The sequence below is a fragment of the Cottoperca gobio genome, chromosome 3, assembly GCF_900634415.1.
Source record: "Cottoperca gobio chromosome 3, fCotGob3.1, whole genome shotgun sequence".
NCBI lineage: Eukaryota > Metazoa > Chordata > Actinopteri > Perciformes > Bovichtidae > Cottoperca > Cottoperca gobio.
In genome coordinates this window covers 14,765,323-14,783,060 of record NC_041357.1, presented here as the reverse complement: position 1 = coordinate 14,783,060, position 17,738 = coordinate 14,765,323, and the positions used below count along the sequence as shown (strand labels likewise).

Genomic DNA, 17,738 nt, shown 5'->3' with positions numbered 1-17,738 from the left:
AGGACAATCTCTGTGAAGTTGAATGGCACGAGCTTGCCTTAGATGAGAGATTGAATGAGCAGCAACAACAGTTGTACACTTTACGACATGCCTTAGGTAAACTGTATAATCCCAATATGTCTACCTACAGTCTACTGTATATATGAGTTCAAAGTGAATTTTCAAACAATGAAAATCCTGAGATATTCCACTTTCCAACATAGTAGTAACAACAAAAGTATTTGCATTCAATTCCTCTCATAGTGATTCCAACAGTGCAATGAATACGTAGTGTTTGCTGTGTCTTTTCCTCTCAGGCTGCCAAGAGTGGATGATAAAATGAAATGGCTTGGTAATTGCATTTCAGTGTTTTGAATAACATTGAGTGGACAATCTTTACAAAATTTTGAAGTTGGTCTTACAATTGGTTGTTCCTACCAAATCCACTCAAATCGGATTATAGTCGGATTGCTGTCTTTCAAATCTACCCCATCAATTCATCAAGCATAATGTATCATCCCCCATCCAATTATATTTGCTATAATACATTAATTCTACTACTACCAAACTATGTTAAACTGGCATTTTGCAGTAAAATAATGAGAAGTAACCAATAGGATGTATTTGGTTGCATTCAAAAAGACAGTTTAGAAATATCTAAATATAACAATTGAAACCCTTTTTCATTACTTCTTTTCAAATCCATCTGAAGCAAAGCTATGAATTACTACCAGAGACAAGGATTCCAAGCCCTAATAGCTGCCATATCTATGATCAAAACACTTATTTTAGTGAACTTTTCAGACACGAGTGGTGCAGAACAGCGGCAGGTGTCAAAATGATATTGCATAGAACCTTAATCAAAGGTAGAAAGCTGGGATTGTCTGCTGGAGCCTGCAGAACGGTAACACAATCACATCTATCAGTCATTGACGACACACACTCATACTCACAAATGTCTGCCAAAAGGCACAGACATACACATACACATACACATACAATATGTGCACACACACACTCACACAATATGCTCATACTCCCCCGAACATTAATTTATGGGAACAACTGGAGAAATAAAAATCAGTATATTGTTAGTATACTGTAAATACTATTAGTGAAGGCTTGTACTGTACTAAAGCTCAAGCCAGCTGTCATTGATCTTGTCCGACTACGTCTAGCTTGAGGTGTGAAAATGTGCACTTGGTGAGACAACAAAACATGAATATCATGTTGTTCTTTTCTAATGAATTACTGCACAACTGTAAAGTTTAAATTGATGTTGAAAAAAGAAATGGAGAGGATCTTCAAAGGAATTTGAAAAGTAAGATTGCTCTAATGTAGCAAGAAAATACTGATTGTTATTTTTCTGCTGTTGAAAGCCAAAACAAAGAATTCTCCCTTAATGTCCCACTTCCTCGTGTGTCTGTATCTTGTTGTGTTTGTAGATAAGTTAGCTTTATAACTGCAATTAAAACATCATCAACATCAAATGTAATGTGAGCGATTACCCGTGTTGTTTGCAGTCTAATGAGCGCTGCACATGTAGTCTTTGACTAATCCGAGATGTTCAGTTCTATGTCCCGACCAAAAGCAGGTATAAAGGTTCCCGAGAGCGTAAAGCGGTCCCTGAGTTCCTGGATAAGTCGCTACTGTGGAAAGGGCCATTAGAGAACTCATGCAGGGAAGTCATCTTTTTCTGTAATAAATTGGGTTATTGTTAGCTGTTGAATCAGAGCTCCATTAATATAGTTTGCTCCTGGTATCATCGCTATCTGCCAGTAAGTATTAGAATCCAGCTATTATTGCATTTACTCTGCCTTGCAAGTGGCATTTCTACTTCTTGCAGTTCCATGCATGTGTTACAGATTAAGCAGATAATCTAATCAGAATACAATCTGCAAGGATTTATCTGTTTTGACGGCTCAAGGTTAGAACTGCCATAATATAAGACTATTCAAGGGTGGTAAAATGAAAATTACATTTTAGAAGTTCAACCCCCTCCCCTGAGATTGGTACTTGAACCAAACACACTCAAAGAGATTACTTCAAAGACAGTATTCCTGCAGGAAAAACAGCATTAACATATTGGAAACAATAACCCCTCTACTGTTTGAGTAAATCAGAACAATGCACAACCATACAAAAGACACTGTTTTCATAGAAATTATTCAGGGGAATTAAGGTGTTGCCATATGGGAAAGTCTCTCTCCCCTCAAGCATGTGGGGCTACTTTTCACACAGTTTGTCAAAATAGTTGATTCAGTATACTAGAATTGTCTTTGTTTTGATATTGATAGTTGTCGGTGGGGGGCTTCTGCACGCTGCAAATTCCTTTTTATTTTGAAACTTTAAAATTGCAGTGGATTCTCTTTAACATTCTTTCTACTCCGGATGGCATGGCTTAGTGGACAGTTTCAAAACAAAACATTTATTTGTTCTTGAAATAGGCCATTGAGGCTGAAAGGCTGCCTACTAGGATTACCAAGTAAAAGGTATTCAGTCAATTTCAATACTAAACTAGGTCATGACAACATACACTAGGATTAGGAAAATCCATATGAAATGATTATGTTATGAGATTGTCATCTGTATTGAAAAAACATCTTTATTGTAAGGTATTTATACTTCCAATTTACTGTACAATCAAAAAAAAAGAAAACAAACTGGAGGTAAAAGACAATTGGATTGGTTGAAAGGCTTTGGAGATGACAATAAAACAACATTTCTCAGCGCTTCAGGCGTCCTTGTTATCTTGTGACCTGAAATCTTTGGTTTATTTATGTAAAAGATTAAAGAAATCAATTTTATGTAGTCTTGTGAGGATTCAATCTCAACAGTGCTGTAGTAACATTGTAGTTTTTCTTCATTACTAGAAATAGAGGAAAACAGGATTTGAATGCACCAACTGCCAAGCTTTTTACTCATTAACTTTATTGTTGTATTTTAAAAAATAAATACATTAATAATTTTGTGAACGATAACTCTTTCCACCCGCACAAGTACATAGCCTCGAGGACAAAAAAATGGGCATGAATCAAAATCCCTGATGTATAATCCTTCAAATAGAAAATCCACTTCAAAGTCTTATTTCATCCATCCAAGACTCATATGCTCACGCCTGCACCACTACAGTCAGGCCCCTCAGGTACAAGTTTTAGGGTCAATGTGCTGATAAAACCAGCTAATGATGCCTTCAAAGACCACTAGGTCTATGGAGGCTGACCACAGGAGATTCAACTTTTTATTTCTATATTTATAAATATATATGAGCCCATTTATTTATTAATTTAACTTCCTGCACCTTAGCTTAATTCTTACCCCTTTTCATTTAATATTCATCACAGAACTCTGCTCATATTGTGAGTTGATTTTGTTTGGCAGGTCTCAGGGGCCTCTGATCAGCAAGAGATCGCTGATAGTTATGAACTTATTTTATGTGGATGCATGTATTAATGTGAATGTGTATATGTATATGGGAAAGTGCCTGGATTGAATACATGCGATTAGGTGTTGAAATGGCATTCTGCACAAAAAAACATAAAAGCACAAAATGACTCTAATTCCTTGTTATATCCTCAAATAGATTCCTGTCCCTCAGGTAAACCATTGATCAAGATCGCCACTGCTCTGTGGCTCTATTTGTTAAGAGCCGGCTCTATTAAATATGCTGCCTGTTCCTGAGCTATAAAATAACAATAACCCGAGCAAGTCGAGGGAATTCCTGACAGTTTCTATCAATGCATACCATATTCTCTGCCTCGGATGTCTTTCAGGGGAATATTTAGTAAATGAAATGAACTTGCAGCTTGTATCAAACTTATTTCTTTTGACTATTGGGAGGTAAAGGTGTTATGACTTTCAACCAATGCCCTTTGCTTAAAAGATAAAAAGCCCAACAATGCACTGACAGTTGGAGTAAAAAGTCTTCCAAGAAAGTAGAAAAAACAGGCTTTCATAAAATTCTAAATGATGTGAAATCCCACCGAATCAAATCTACTTATTCATTTTAAATACACTTGGAAGCAGGACATTTATAGAAGATTCAAAAGGACCACGTTTGTGCTACACTATTATTATAGCACCTAGTTTATCATTGTCCTTGTACAGACCCATTAAATGTTTGACTGCATTTCTATGTGTTTCAGGATGCAGCACAGCTGACATTGGCTTAAAGATGCACTTAGCAGAGAGTAACTGTAACTACAACAGGGCCTTATGTGAAATTAGTGAACAGAATGCTGCATCTATAGGCTCATAATACTAACCGCTTCTTCCTTTATTATAACAGACAACAAGAGAAGAGTACAATTATGTGGTTGACAAATAATGAACCATTATTTCTATGGTCCACTATTCAAATGAATAAAATATATACTCAGCAGATTGGTGCATACATGTGGTCAAGAACAAGTCTCCTATTCCAGTCTGATTGTGCTGCTTAACAGCCGATAGCTTCGATACAAGGCTACATTTCATTACCAATTATTTTACTCATCTGGTGCCTTTCACTGTTTTATCTCAAGCTGAGGAATGCACCACAATAACGGGGTTATGCAATAACTTGTACACCTCTTGCAGATAGGGTTTTATAACTCACAGCTTTATGGATGTGTTTACTATAAAATGCTGTACTAAGCTAATATGTTGGCATGCAATACTTTGTCAACGTGTAGCAACACTATTCGTGTAACACAATCTAAACATTTAAACAACCCTTTTACACTTTTACAACTCTTCCATAGTTATGGGATATAGGCCTACTAACTATATGAAGATGAGGACTAACTAGTAAAGAACCCTATGATACTATTATACAAGTGTGAACTAAGCAGAAATGCGCAAAGAAAGTGCAAAAAAGTGCAACAATTGGTGTTCCAGTGTCAGATAAAGATTGTGATATCACACAAATGTTCCTGGTTCAGTTCTACATGTCAAACATCTGAAAGATCCTCCAACGCACTCTGGACAAATTCCAACATGTGGACTGCACTGCTGGCTTCATGTGGGTATGTTGTACATATCGAAAATGTTGTAAGTACCCAGACTTGAACTGCATGGGTTCTCAGAACTGGGCACCACATCAAAAGCTGCCGCAGCAACCGATTTTTTATTACAGGGAAGTTTTTGATGATGACACCTGGTCACATGTACCTCATTAATAAAGATAAAAGGACTTGCCACTACCAAAATAAAAATGGCCTACAAAGTTATAAAAAAAAATAATAATAATAATTAGCTACAATCAGAATGTTTAGTTTTGTTTGTGGTGTTTTTCATTCCTAAATGTTCTTATCACTGTCAAGATATCATTGTAACTGTATTGTTACTATTATTGCTATTATTATTATAACTATATATACATTTTTTGACTATCTACTATATTTTAACTTTATTCATATCTCTTTACTTTAGTCTTTTAATGGTGATATTTTATATATTTTACCATAACGCGTTTTAGCTTAATTTGTGGGTTTTGTGTTGTTTGCTTCTTGATGGGCCTGCTTGGTTGGCGTTGATGAAAAAATCAAGTGAAGAAATGGTTTTATCATCATTTAAAGTAAGGAAAGGAGAAGGGGAAGAAAGGGTGGATATTTGACAGAGATATTGAGTAGTTAAATATTGAAGTCCTCTGACTTAAGAGATATTTGACAGAGGTATTTCATACGAGTCACAGCAGAGAAGACGAGTAGTCAGATATTGCCTTAGACTGAAAAGGTTTTATCTGGATTTTACCATAAATAAAATCTGGGACTCACAGTGACGATTGTGTTTTAACTTACTTTGTACAACGGGGACAAAGGGAAGTAAAGTATCGACCAGAGAAGTCTAAAAGTTTAACACAACTCTAACAATTGGGGAAACCATAACGCATTATCTGCTATTATTATACAATTGTATTTCTGCTATATTATATTATTTTAATTCTGCTATTTTATCTGCTATTTTAATTCGGCTATTTTTATAATGGTACTTCAGACTCATTTACATCTACACTGTGATTATTGTACTGTAAATGCTTTTATTCTGTCCTTGTACTAATTGTTATGTTTTTTGCTGTGAAGCACTTTGTGCTGCAATTCTTGTATGAAAGGTGCTATACAAATAAAAATTATTATTATTATTCTAAATTGACTAGTCTATATCAACTTAAACAACTCTTGCACATGGCTCCAGCCTTCATCAAATGATAAAGTGATGAGACTTTTCAGATACATTGAGGAATTACATGCTTCTTTAAGGGGTTTAGAAAATGTTCCAACCTCTCAGTCTCATGGAGCCCTTTCAAACTCAAGTGGATCGTCTCAAAAGTAGATTGTGACAAAGATGAAAAAACAAGTCTAGTCTTGAGTTCCTGAAGAGTTGACATTTTCGAAGAATATGTGTTTTTCACTAAGCAGTGATATGTGCACATTGACGGTGTGTCTCTCTGAAACCAATTTGCATTATAAACTAAAAAGATAAATAAATAGAAATGTTGTCAGTGTCACAACATATTGGGTAACAGTAAGCAACTCGAACACCAAAGAAGAACAAGAACTGTTGCAGAAGGGAGAAAGGGATGTTCCTCCCATTCACAGTTGATGCCTTTTTAAGCTTACTCTGTTTGTTTTTGATGATGATTTCTCATGATAAATTGCACGTACTGTCCCAAGGTGCACAGCATGAGGCTTCTGCAGAGTGACAGGGAGTTTAAAGCTGCTAATGTTGCTGATAATGGAAAATCATTTGAGGGGATGACTGTTTGGCTCCTGAGAAGATCTATCTATCTATCTCTCTATCTCTCTATCTCTCTATCTCTCTCTCTATCTATCTATCTATCTATCTATCTATCTATCTATCTATCTATCTATATATATATATATGTATATCTATGTATATTTATTTATCTATGGACCCACCTGCATATCTGTCAATCTTATCAATAGTTTTCTTTTTGATAAGACTTTGAAACTGGAAAAAACTGATCGCTAAGGGCTCTCTTCAAAAGTGCAGTTCAAAAATACCCCAACAATGACAATAATAGCAGCTTAACACTCATATGCTAATATTGCTGTAAACTAGCGATGCAGTGATCCTAACCATAGGATAATGACAATTACTTTTGCGGTTAGCTAACATTATCAAAAATGTACTTCGTGAAGCTTGTAATGGTAGGAAATGTTCTGCACTTTTTGTTGTAAGGTCATTTTGGTAGGTTTTACATTTTGGGAAAGAACGAGCACAGGTATCTGTTCGGTACTCAGTATTGGCTAATACCCAAACTCAGACCGGTATTAGGGGGGCTAACCCAGCTGCGGGAGATCAGAAAGTGCTTAGTCCACATCTTTACAGAGACCTGGCTCCATTGTGGCATACCAGATCACGCTGTTGCACTTGACGGGCGGACCGAAGGACAGAGCGTGGGGCTTTGGTGGGACGAGAGGAGGCAGACTGTGTTTACATCAATGATGCTTGGTGCTCAAAGGTCTAAGTTGACGGACAATGTTTCCCTTATGTCGATGTTTTAATGTTAAGGATGTCAGTAATTGTATCGACCCAGACAATTCACCATTGTGTTTGTTGCTGCTGTTTACATTTCTCCTGATGCAAATCTTTTAAATAAATGCTCTACTGTTTTCTTTTACTGTTTTTGTTGTCCTATTTTTCCTGTTTATTATAAATGGACTAAGCTACAGCTGCTTTCCGTTGTGCAATTCTGTGTTGCATAATAACAACAAAGGGTCCTTGAATACTTGAAAATATGACACTAAGGCCTTCACATCTTACTAAGTTCTAAATGTATATAGTGCTGTATGTATTATGTTTGATTTTTGTATTGAATTTATCCACTGGGCATTTTTAGTGACAACAGATATATGTTCTCTCCGCAGTTAGATATTAAAAAAAAACAATGAGTAAAGGTGAAAAATGAGGTTGAACACACATTTCCCAAAAGAGTACACTGCGATTCTACATTTCTTGTTTCCACAGCTCCAATTAACAGTTTCTGTACCAATTAGTAAAATCAAGCCTTTCCTGACACAAAACCCATGGGGTTATATGTGTCAGGAACCAGTGCTCGAGGTGAAGTTTGCAAAATAAACGAGGATCTCAGTTGGGAATAATTGGGGCGATGAGGTTAAATGTCTTTGTTGTATGTGTTTTTATTCCCTTTTGACTGCTATTTTACACAACCTATTCTAAATACCCAGTGGCAAAACGACATCATTTCCAAATCATTTTCCGTCGATGTTTTCTTCTTGCAGCTCTCCAATGCACATGCATAGTTTGAAATGTATTCCTGATTCTTTCCTATAAAAGAAGAAACACTAGTATGTGGAGCAGTTTACCTCTCTCATGCTTTGTCTTCCACACTCTCTCCCAGATTCATCTCCTCTTAAGCATCCTCTTAGGATAATGAGGTGTATAGCTCGAGATATGGCAGGAGTATCAATCTGAAATGCACAGACAACCTACAGGCCTTGCCCAAAGCCAACATGTTTATTAGAATGCCAGGGATAACAAATGACTTAACATGCTTCCCTCTTTAATAACCCTGTACACCTACAAGATAACAATAACAAAGATGCCACACTGAGTGCTTCTTAATTCAATTAAAAAAGCATGGACGATGAGCATGCCGTGTAAAAGGAGGTCCTTGAGGCAGTGATAAAACTTCATAGCTGAATATTTCTGTAAGAGATGCCAGATGGACATTTTATGTGAATATTGTGTTTAAAGGGGAAGCTGATTCAGAACCAGCAAAGTTCTGTAAGTTCGTATTTTTCTTGCACAAGACTATTGTAAATAATGCAATAGCACACGTTTTGTCCTTGTGCATAAGAGTTCATGTACAAAATGTGTAGCAAATGTGTATCTAAGAGTTATTAGTGGCTTCATCCTTGCTCGCCGTGGTATGAAGTTTATTGCATACTTTATTTCAAGAGAGTTATTGTCATTCATACGAAATGTTTCTTTGCTGTAAATGGCTTGCGTTCTTGGGTGTATTTAACCTATTATATTTCTTAAAGGATGTTGAAACACTGTACATCCTTGATTATTATTCAGTGTCCTCGGAACCTCAAACACATGTATAATGGTGTAAATGATCATGTTCTTATTCATAAATGAACTATGTGGTATGAACAGGTCCATTCAATCCCATGGCTTTATTAGTACAAGGTGCACACAGATGTATTGGAAATCAGTGAAAGCCAGGACTATGGAATATAAATATTCCTCTGCCACCCTAATTGATTACTCAACTAATACAAGGACAAGATCATATAGCTTAAATAGAAGACTACATTCTTGCTTTGTCAGTCAGCTGCTTTGAGTCCATCCGTCCGACCTGACCTACTCCCTGCCTACGGTCTAAGTTTGTCTAGCTGTTTTACTTTGCAAACGTAAGAAGCTTTTTGAACCAGTTTCAACAATTAAACCAAAGCTCCTATTTGCCGAGTCATATTTGGAGATACTGACCACAAACATGACTTGAAATGATTCGTGCCTTTTATAAATCACTCGATTTTTAAACAAAATCCATCCTCCTCCAATTGTTGTCTGCACTATCGAGAGAGTGCACACTGCAAAGCAAATGAGGAGCGCTTTCTGGCAAAGAGCTGTGAAAAGCGGGTGACAAGGAGCACAGCTTCCTCTTTTCAATTATAAGAAAGTGTTGGTGATGTAAATACAGGAAATAATGGATTAAATAGAGTAATTTAGCATTGAGCCGCATTGTGAGCTAGAAAGCTATGCCTTACGCTGCACAAGTTGTAAAGGGAAAACGGAATGGTTTGGGTTCTGCATCTTCATCAACTTTGTTCATGTGTCCACTGTGTCGACGCTGTACTGGCTGAAAAATAACCGTGTCTCACCACTGTGTTTTCAAAACTTCACGAAGGGAAACCAAGAGCGATAATGCAAACAAGGTAGCATATTTGCTATTTCTCATTATCTCTATACACAGCCCAATGTAAAATCATTAAAATGTATAAAAGCAAAGATATACTGAAACACAACAGCTGTTTCTCAAAGCTTATTTTAAGATGCATGAACTAATGACACTTGCCAGTTGCAAATAGGCTACATATTCCTAAATGAATTGGCAGAGACACAGAGGGTAAAGCACGTCTGCAACTGTTGTGCGGTAAAGGTCACTGATAATTAGGACACTAATTAATATGTGACCCTGCTGTCTGGCTGGCCGGCTGTCTACCTGCACCATGTTAATCATTTTAATGTATACAAAGTATTCTCTCTCCCTCTCTCTCTTTGTCATACACATGTCACACCCATATGGGTAGAGTATGGAGGACAGAGAGAGATACAATGCAGCCGCTAGGCTCTGCAATAGGAGGTTTTCATAGACATTTTTGTTACATATAGAGAGACAAAGACATGTTATTTGTGGATTCCTTTCCACACATATGCACGTCTGTGTCGGCCTTACTCTCTCTCCGTGTTATATTCAGAGAAGCATATCCCTATCCAAGAACCTGGCCCTCTCACTAATGTTCCTCCTTGTCAGAGACAAAGGGGTTTTAAGACTGGAGGATTTGGCAGGCTCTACCACTTGCAGGCAATATTTCAACCCATCCATCTAGCTAGGATAATAAAGTGTCCTTGCCTTTCAACGCCTGGAGGAGTGACCAGTTATCACAAGCCACCAGCTCCGTTGTTAATAAAACAGGGGATGGGAGGATCGAGTTGAAGAGGAGGATAAAAACAAAGAAGGATGGAGGGAAGGGTAGGGGAGAAATGTTATTTTGACCGACACATTGCCACGGTGATGTTGATCACGGTCAGCGGACAGTCACCAAGCTGGCAGGTGTTCTCTTTTAACATCTTAGCTCTGGTTTGTGTGAAGATAAATTTAGCCCCATCATTTCTCTCTTCAGAGCATGGAGAGGGGAGGAGAAGTGAGGAGAAAGGAGATGAGAAGAATTGGAGTGGAGAGGTGGGGCACGCAGTGTTAGGCTGATCTAGCTAATGGCTAAACTGACCTTCAGAGAAAGTCGAACAGTAAGAAGAGTAAGTAGTGTGTCATACAAAGCTACTGCGGCTAAATCCAGGTCGTTGCCATTACTCTTGACTTCACTCTTGCCTTATGATTTCGGGCAGGTTGCTAGGTTTCCACTCTGTGCAGAAAATATATGGGTGATTCTTCAACTACGGACCATTTTGGTCTGGAACCTTTTAGAAAAAATGAAATGTATTTAGAGAGTTTTTATAGGATTTAGATCATTTATTTACGTAAGTAAAGATATATGCAATTGTAGTACCATTGATTTAAAATATACCATATGAATGTTTATTAATTATCTGTCTTATTGGCCCCTAGTGCTATATTTCACAAAGCGGTACAAAGCCTCAAACAGCCCAAACACAGATATATAATAAAGCAGTAGTATATAAAAACTTTCCAATTTACGTGGCTGATGATGAAGCACATTGCATGCATCCATGGATCGACCACTGTGCATCAGTCTGTCTCCAGTAACTACCACAATACATAAATCTGTCAGAAGCAAGAGTGTGTATGAGTCCACCCTCATGGATCGCATTGATTGCTCAGTGTGTGTTGGACAACTTGAATCATCCATGTAATATAAGAAGCAACGTAGATGATGAAGGGTAGGATAAGAGTAGTATTACAAGAAAAGTGTGCATGTGGTTTTTTGTGTGTGATTTGCAGTACAGGAAAAAAAGGAAAAGACAAAGAAAATACTACCTCCTATTGAGACAGCTTGCATTATTTAGCAATTGCTGAATGTAAACAATTGTAGCTTTCCCTAGGCAGAATCTCTTGGCATAATTACAATTATTTTAGTAAGCTTGTGCCTTACCATAATAGGAAAAGACTATCGTGTTTCTGAGAAAGCGGAAAGGCTGACTAAAGCATAGTAATGTATAGAGGCAGTATCATTGTGAGTTTTAGAATAGAGCAGAACCGGTTTCATATAAAGTAATATCACCCCCAGCCTTTTCCCTTCTCTCTGGTTTTATCAAATTTTTTCACTCTGCGACAGTCTCAGGAAAACACACATGATGACAACTGCACCTCTCTTAGGATCGCTGTTGAATCTCACCTTAAAGTTTTCCTGTCAACAGAGCCTGTAAAACATGCAGCAATTTCCAAATCTGAACAAAAAAGCTTTGTTGCAGAAAATAACATTCCTGTACAAAGGCTAGCGTGGTCTAGAATTGCAATTTCTTTTACTTGATTCACAGAAGGCTATTCAAAATATTACCATTGGCTTGTTGCATTCTGTGCTGCAAAGCACTATTCAGGGTAAGAGCTGAAGAACAGTTATTGGTGTAAAATAAATACAACTAAATAAACACTTCTAAATCTAAATCTGAAGAAGAATATAAAGAGTTGTAGCTCATGCACTGCTGTGTAGTTTCCAATCTGTATCTTAGGAAGTAGGATTACTGGTTTTTATTATATTTCCAAACCCCCTAACGTCTTCTTTGTCGTCTCAGCTCACACCCAAATATGATGTAGCACTCCATCACAGTCTCTTTCAAAGGACCACATACTGTCAACATTAATAGCTGCAAGTGTCAGTAGCATTTTGCTAATGTGATCTTCCGACTTTGTCAATAAGAATATTTTAGTGTGTAAACCACGTAACTGTGTTCCTCATTGACTCAACTTCAGCCTCCACAGTGACACCTACAAGGATTGTTTTTGACAACATACCTAATGCCTCCTTTACTGTAAGAATACTGGAAGTGATTGTGAAATAATGTGTTACTTTTGAAGGTCACAATTTTCCAAGTAAACTACATACATGCTGTTTCATCTCCTAGCATCGATAAAGTAACTACATATTTTTCCTCTGAACAGTTCGAAATGGTGTCTAATGGCGGTGGCGATTCTTTCCTTCCCCTTCCTTTTTACCACCGACATTCTTTTCAGTGAAATTATCTAAAATTCAATTAATTCAAGTGTTTTATCTTCTCGCTCCGTTATTAGCTCCGATGATACTCCTGCCTTTCTAATCTTAACAACTTGTCAACTTGTCAGCAACTTGTCAAAAACAAGAATATGCACACCTAAATGACTTGTCACTTGTCATGCATGCAGCTTACTTTCTCTTTTTTAACACGAAAAACAGCTTACGCTAAATTAATGTCCTTCTAAATTGTCAGGTAATCTTATTTGATTTTGTGAATTGAAATAAGGGACGTCATGTATCACAGTTTATTTTATTGGCATACAGAAAAACCTCGTGGGCATACAGCCTTGATTGTTTTGGATTCCCTGCACGCCAATATTGTAATACATTTGGAAACTCCAGTGTTCCAGACCCTGGTAATAAATATACATGGCAGTACATATATTGATCTATATGAGTCTGGGGACCACAGAGTGAAAAACTCCCAATAAATCAGTGGGTCACATGCAGTCTACAAGGTGACTTTTCCCAGTTTCTTAATGTATTTATCCTGCCGCAAAACAAATACGCTGGAGGATGAAACAATTAATGAAGGGAAAGTGTATGCGTGGCCAAGGACTGTCAGCCCAGGAGAAATCATTTCAGTCAGCTGTGTCTTTTCACGTTAGCTCTTGCTAGTTAAACACCCCCTCCCTCACCATACAACAACTTCCTGATGCGCTCCGAATGACAGAGGAAAGGTGCTGTGGCCATCTTGCTTTGAGGCGATAATGAGAGTCATCATTCTCTCTTGGGCAGGAATAAAGGGGCCTCCTCTGTGGTGATGGTGTTCGAGCATGTTTGTGTATATGTGTGTGCCCAAATGCATGTGTTTGTCTTTGAGCTTCTTTGGTCCGGGGAGGCCCAATAAGCAAACAGCACAGTGCTTTAACGAAGCCAGAGAGATCTCCCGTTGAATACAGCTTGAAAAAGATGTGTAATTATGTGCATTAAATCAGGCTAAAGTCCAAATATTGACTTTGTAAGCTTTAGGGAGACAAATAACATAGACTGTCCAATATATCATATTACAGGTTCCTTAACCATTCATATATTTGGGGGAAATGTTTCAGGTTCATAAAAGAAAGATGTCTCACAGCAAAGATACAAATCTAATTGTTTAATGGAGCTTAACATTGTGAATCTGATCTAATAAGAATAGCAGGAATTATGTATTTGCACAAGTGACGAGGTGCTGTGTTACCACTGCGTTGTTACTTGTAAGAATAAACTTTAAACACAGGGATATTTCCTGTTTATTTAAATCACCAATGGGGTTTACGTTTGATGAAATTGCACATATTGAGTAACAATGTCTACAAGCAGCTTCTTGGACATTAAAGGGGGTCCTAAGGGATACCTGAGACATGTACATGGATGGTACATAAACTACATCTGTGGCTCTTTAATAAACATCCTGATGTATTGTACAAGTCTAGAGAGAGGGAAAAACACAGAGAAGAAGAGATACTTAGGTCATCAGTTTCTCTACACTGTAGACGAGGTTGGCAGTGGAACATTACGATATGACTGTGCAGTACTTGCTTTCACTTTGTGCCCAGTTTATTGTAAGTTGTAAGTTTAACATAGTTAAACATCGCCTGAGGAGAGGATGTGTGATTGTGTGGAGGGGCCGGAGAATATGGCAGACAGAGGTCGTAAGGCATCTTGTGCTCGCAGCCATGGACTGATTAAACAAGGGATGAAGAATTCAAACATGGCAGTCCATTCATTTCAAAGAAAGTGGCCCACAAAGCATGTACACAGGAAGAAGTTGTGGCTGTCTACATACTAATGCATTCACATTGGAGTCTTTCTCTCAGTCTGTTTGTGCCAGCCCAAGGGAGCTTGGGTAGGAGGGACCTCACTTCCCTGTGTTTACATTGTGTCTATACCTCTGTATTGTTAGCTTTTCCATTTTGCTGATGGTGGACCCAAGGGAGAACAACAGGTGATGAATGATTAATGCAGGGAAATCTGAGACTACAACTAATGAGAATATAACTACAAGACAATGATTTGTAAGGCAATTTGTTATAAAACCGTTCCCACACGATGTTAAATGCACCGATCAATATATGTATGTTTTTTACGTCTTTAAGCTAGAATTAGTATGAGTGGTTCAGAATATTTGCCCTTATTTTTTATGTATATTACAATCCCTCAGCTATAGTTCAGACAACAATAACATAAGGGCAGCAGAGATATAGAACACGCTTACAATGAGGAGACACACACAGTGCTCTATTGACAACAACGTATTAAAATCAATAACTATATGGATTCACTGATCCCTCAGCAAAACTCAGAGAAACCTCAAAGTTCAAGTTTTCAAGTTGAATATTCTAATGCACACAATGCAGAGCTCTTGAAGAATATTTACAGGATGGATAGATATAGATAGAAAAAAAGTAAAGAGAGCCGCTTCTAGAGAAGAATATCCAACTGTGAGTAAGGAATTTACACACAGCAAATTATTCCTTCATCATGAAGGGGCAAAAAGTAAATAAACTTGGCATTGCTGTTCACAATGAAAGCAGAATATGGTGAGACTGCTACAAGAAACTCTCCCCATGTTGATACAGTTGATAACAGAGAGTAAGAAAAACTGACATCATTAAGATTCACCAGTGTGCAAGTAAAGCAACACAAGCAAACCTCCTCCAACCCCCAGATGACTATCAAGCACTGTGTTTTCTAAGCATGGAGGTAATGAGACAAATATGCATTACTCAAGTAAAAATGTCATGAATATTAGCATCACATTAGGCCCTGAATGTAATGATGTTGTAAGTACAATACGTCACTGTAAGTAAGAGGCAAAATATACTTTAACATGCTATAGGGAAGATATGAATAAAGCAGAGTCTGTGTCAGTACAGTGAGTCATACATGCATGCCTAGGCATAGATGGAGTCATGAATGAGAAAATCATACTGAGTCTAACAAATCATAAGCTTAACATGCCTTTGCATGTGGTGGTAAAGTAGAATTACTGTACAACATCATTTGAGCTTATTAAAAGTACTGATGTGTGAATCTATGGTGATCATTTAATGAGAAATGGAACAATCAGTACTCACTAAAGGGGTGCAAGGGGTCCAATATTCAGGGTTCAGCTCGGCTCGCGGACGGAGGTCCAGATATTCAGGGTTCAGTTCAGTTCGGGCACGAGTTAATGTTCCCTTTATGGAAGATTGAAAAAAAAAGTCTGTTAATAGAAGAATCTTCAGTTTTGAGAGCTCACAAACCCAATATACTCCGCAGCAAAGAAAAGTAAACATATTGCCATGTAAAATGCTTTTTTATTTTTTAAGTCATCATTTGTTTTACAGCCCTCAAATTCACTTGACTCTTTACTGTCTTTACAATGAATAAAGATAAACCAGGAGAAAAAAAAAAATCATTATCCATAATGACTATTCACAGCAGAGCAATTAAAACAAGCCAATTCAACATTCCACAACACATTTCCAACAGGAACTCCTGTAAAATGAAGACCAAATGATATTCCAAATGAGGTTAGAATCCACGTTTTCATTCCTGAGGCCCTATGGCCTAAGTGACAGGCCAGTAGACTGAATCTGCTGGGCCCCATGAGGTCTATGATGTATACTGTAATTATCTGCTGATTCTCAACATGGCTGTGTGTAATGAGGCTATGCTGCATGAAGCCCTAGGCATAAATCACTGTCTTTAACTGACTTCCAGATGACCAACAACAACACAGAGCAAAAGCAGAGAGAAACGAGGGAATGGGTTATCTGGGTAGCAGCACTATATAGCATCCAACGTGTGCTTCTTATCAGCAAAGGCCATATTGTTCGCCAAACTTGCTTACTTCAGACAGTTTTCTGTCTCCTAAAAATAGTCAACTCACTTGCACTTTTTCTTAGTTATGTATCTGTTTACAGCTTGGCTCCCAATACATTAACTGCTCATAGCTTTATTTAGCTATGCAACACAGGTGGAGACTTTTTATTGATGCTGTGTTAGGCTCAGCTACGTTGAATGGCAATGTGCCAATCACTCTGTGAGACTGTCTGCTGTCATTGGCATGAAACTGTTTCCATCGTCTGACTCTCACACACAGACATAAACAAATAAACAGCTACCACCCTCACCACAAGACACTGACACATTTTGAATATGAATAACTATATAAAGATTGTTTTGATGTATATACAGGCTCAGTTACTTATAGGAGTATATCGCACCACATACAGAAATGGCTGGATGGTAACATACAGTGCATTTCAAACAGATGCAACAGTAGCATCTCTTGTCTCCACGGGAAAGGTATATAATCAATAACAAGGCAACATGTTCCATCTTTGATTGGAACATTGTCATCAGCGAAGATTAACTAGGAGGAGGAGTTTTTCGCCATCTATTATTGTATCATATATTGTAGTTAAAACACAAATAATACAATAGCTGTTGGTTGTATGAGGGTTTTTATTAGGTTGGAAATCCAAACATCCCCTGAGTGAACAATTTTGGATTTGGAAAACACAGTTGGACACTAACAACATGACACAGTTTGTGGATATATTTTAAGCCTTGTGTCCTATTCATGTTGCTGTTAATCTTGGGGGGAACTCAGTTGTGTTGACTTACTGCGAGTGTTACTTTAACTGTAAGTGTTAAAATGTTAGCGTTCTATACCTAGTATGTGACAACTTTTCTCACAATAGCTTCCCTCACAAATTCTTCCAATTATTGGCAAAAAATGAGGGAAATAGGTGAAAGAGGAGTAGAGCAATACTCATTATGCATCGTCTTAATATATTCCACTTGTCTGTCACTCTAATTAATGGCAGTCCTACTCCA

At 37.6% G+C, this 17,738-nt stretch overlaps 1 protein-coding gene across 3 annotated transcripts in view; it reads right to left on the bottom strand.

Moving 5' to 3' along the window:
- pcdh9 (protocadherin 9) overlaps positions 1-17,738 on the bottom strand; it is a 188,428-nt gene that overhangs the window by 121,444 nt on the left and 49,246 nt on the right. For all 3 annotated transcript variants that reach the window (XM_029457066.1, XM_029457086.1, XM_029457077.1), the window contains one exon: positions 15,989-16,090. In XM_029457066.1, coding sequence (XP_029312926.1) covers positions 15,989-16,090 — 102 coding nt within the window. The remainder of the gene's footprint in view (positions 1-15,988; positions 16,091-17,738) is intronic.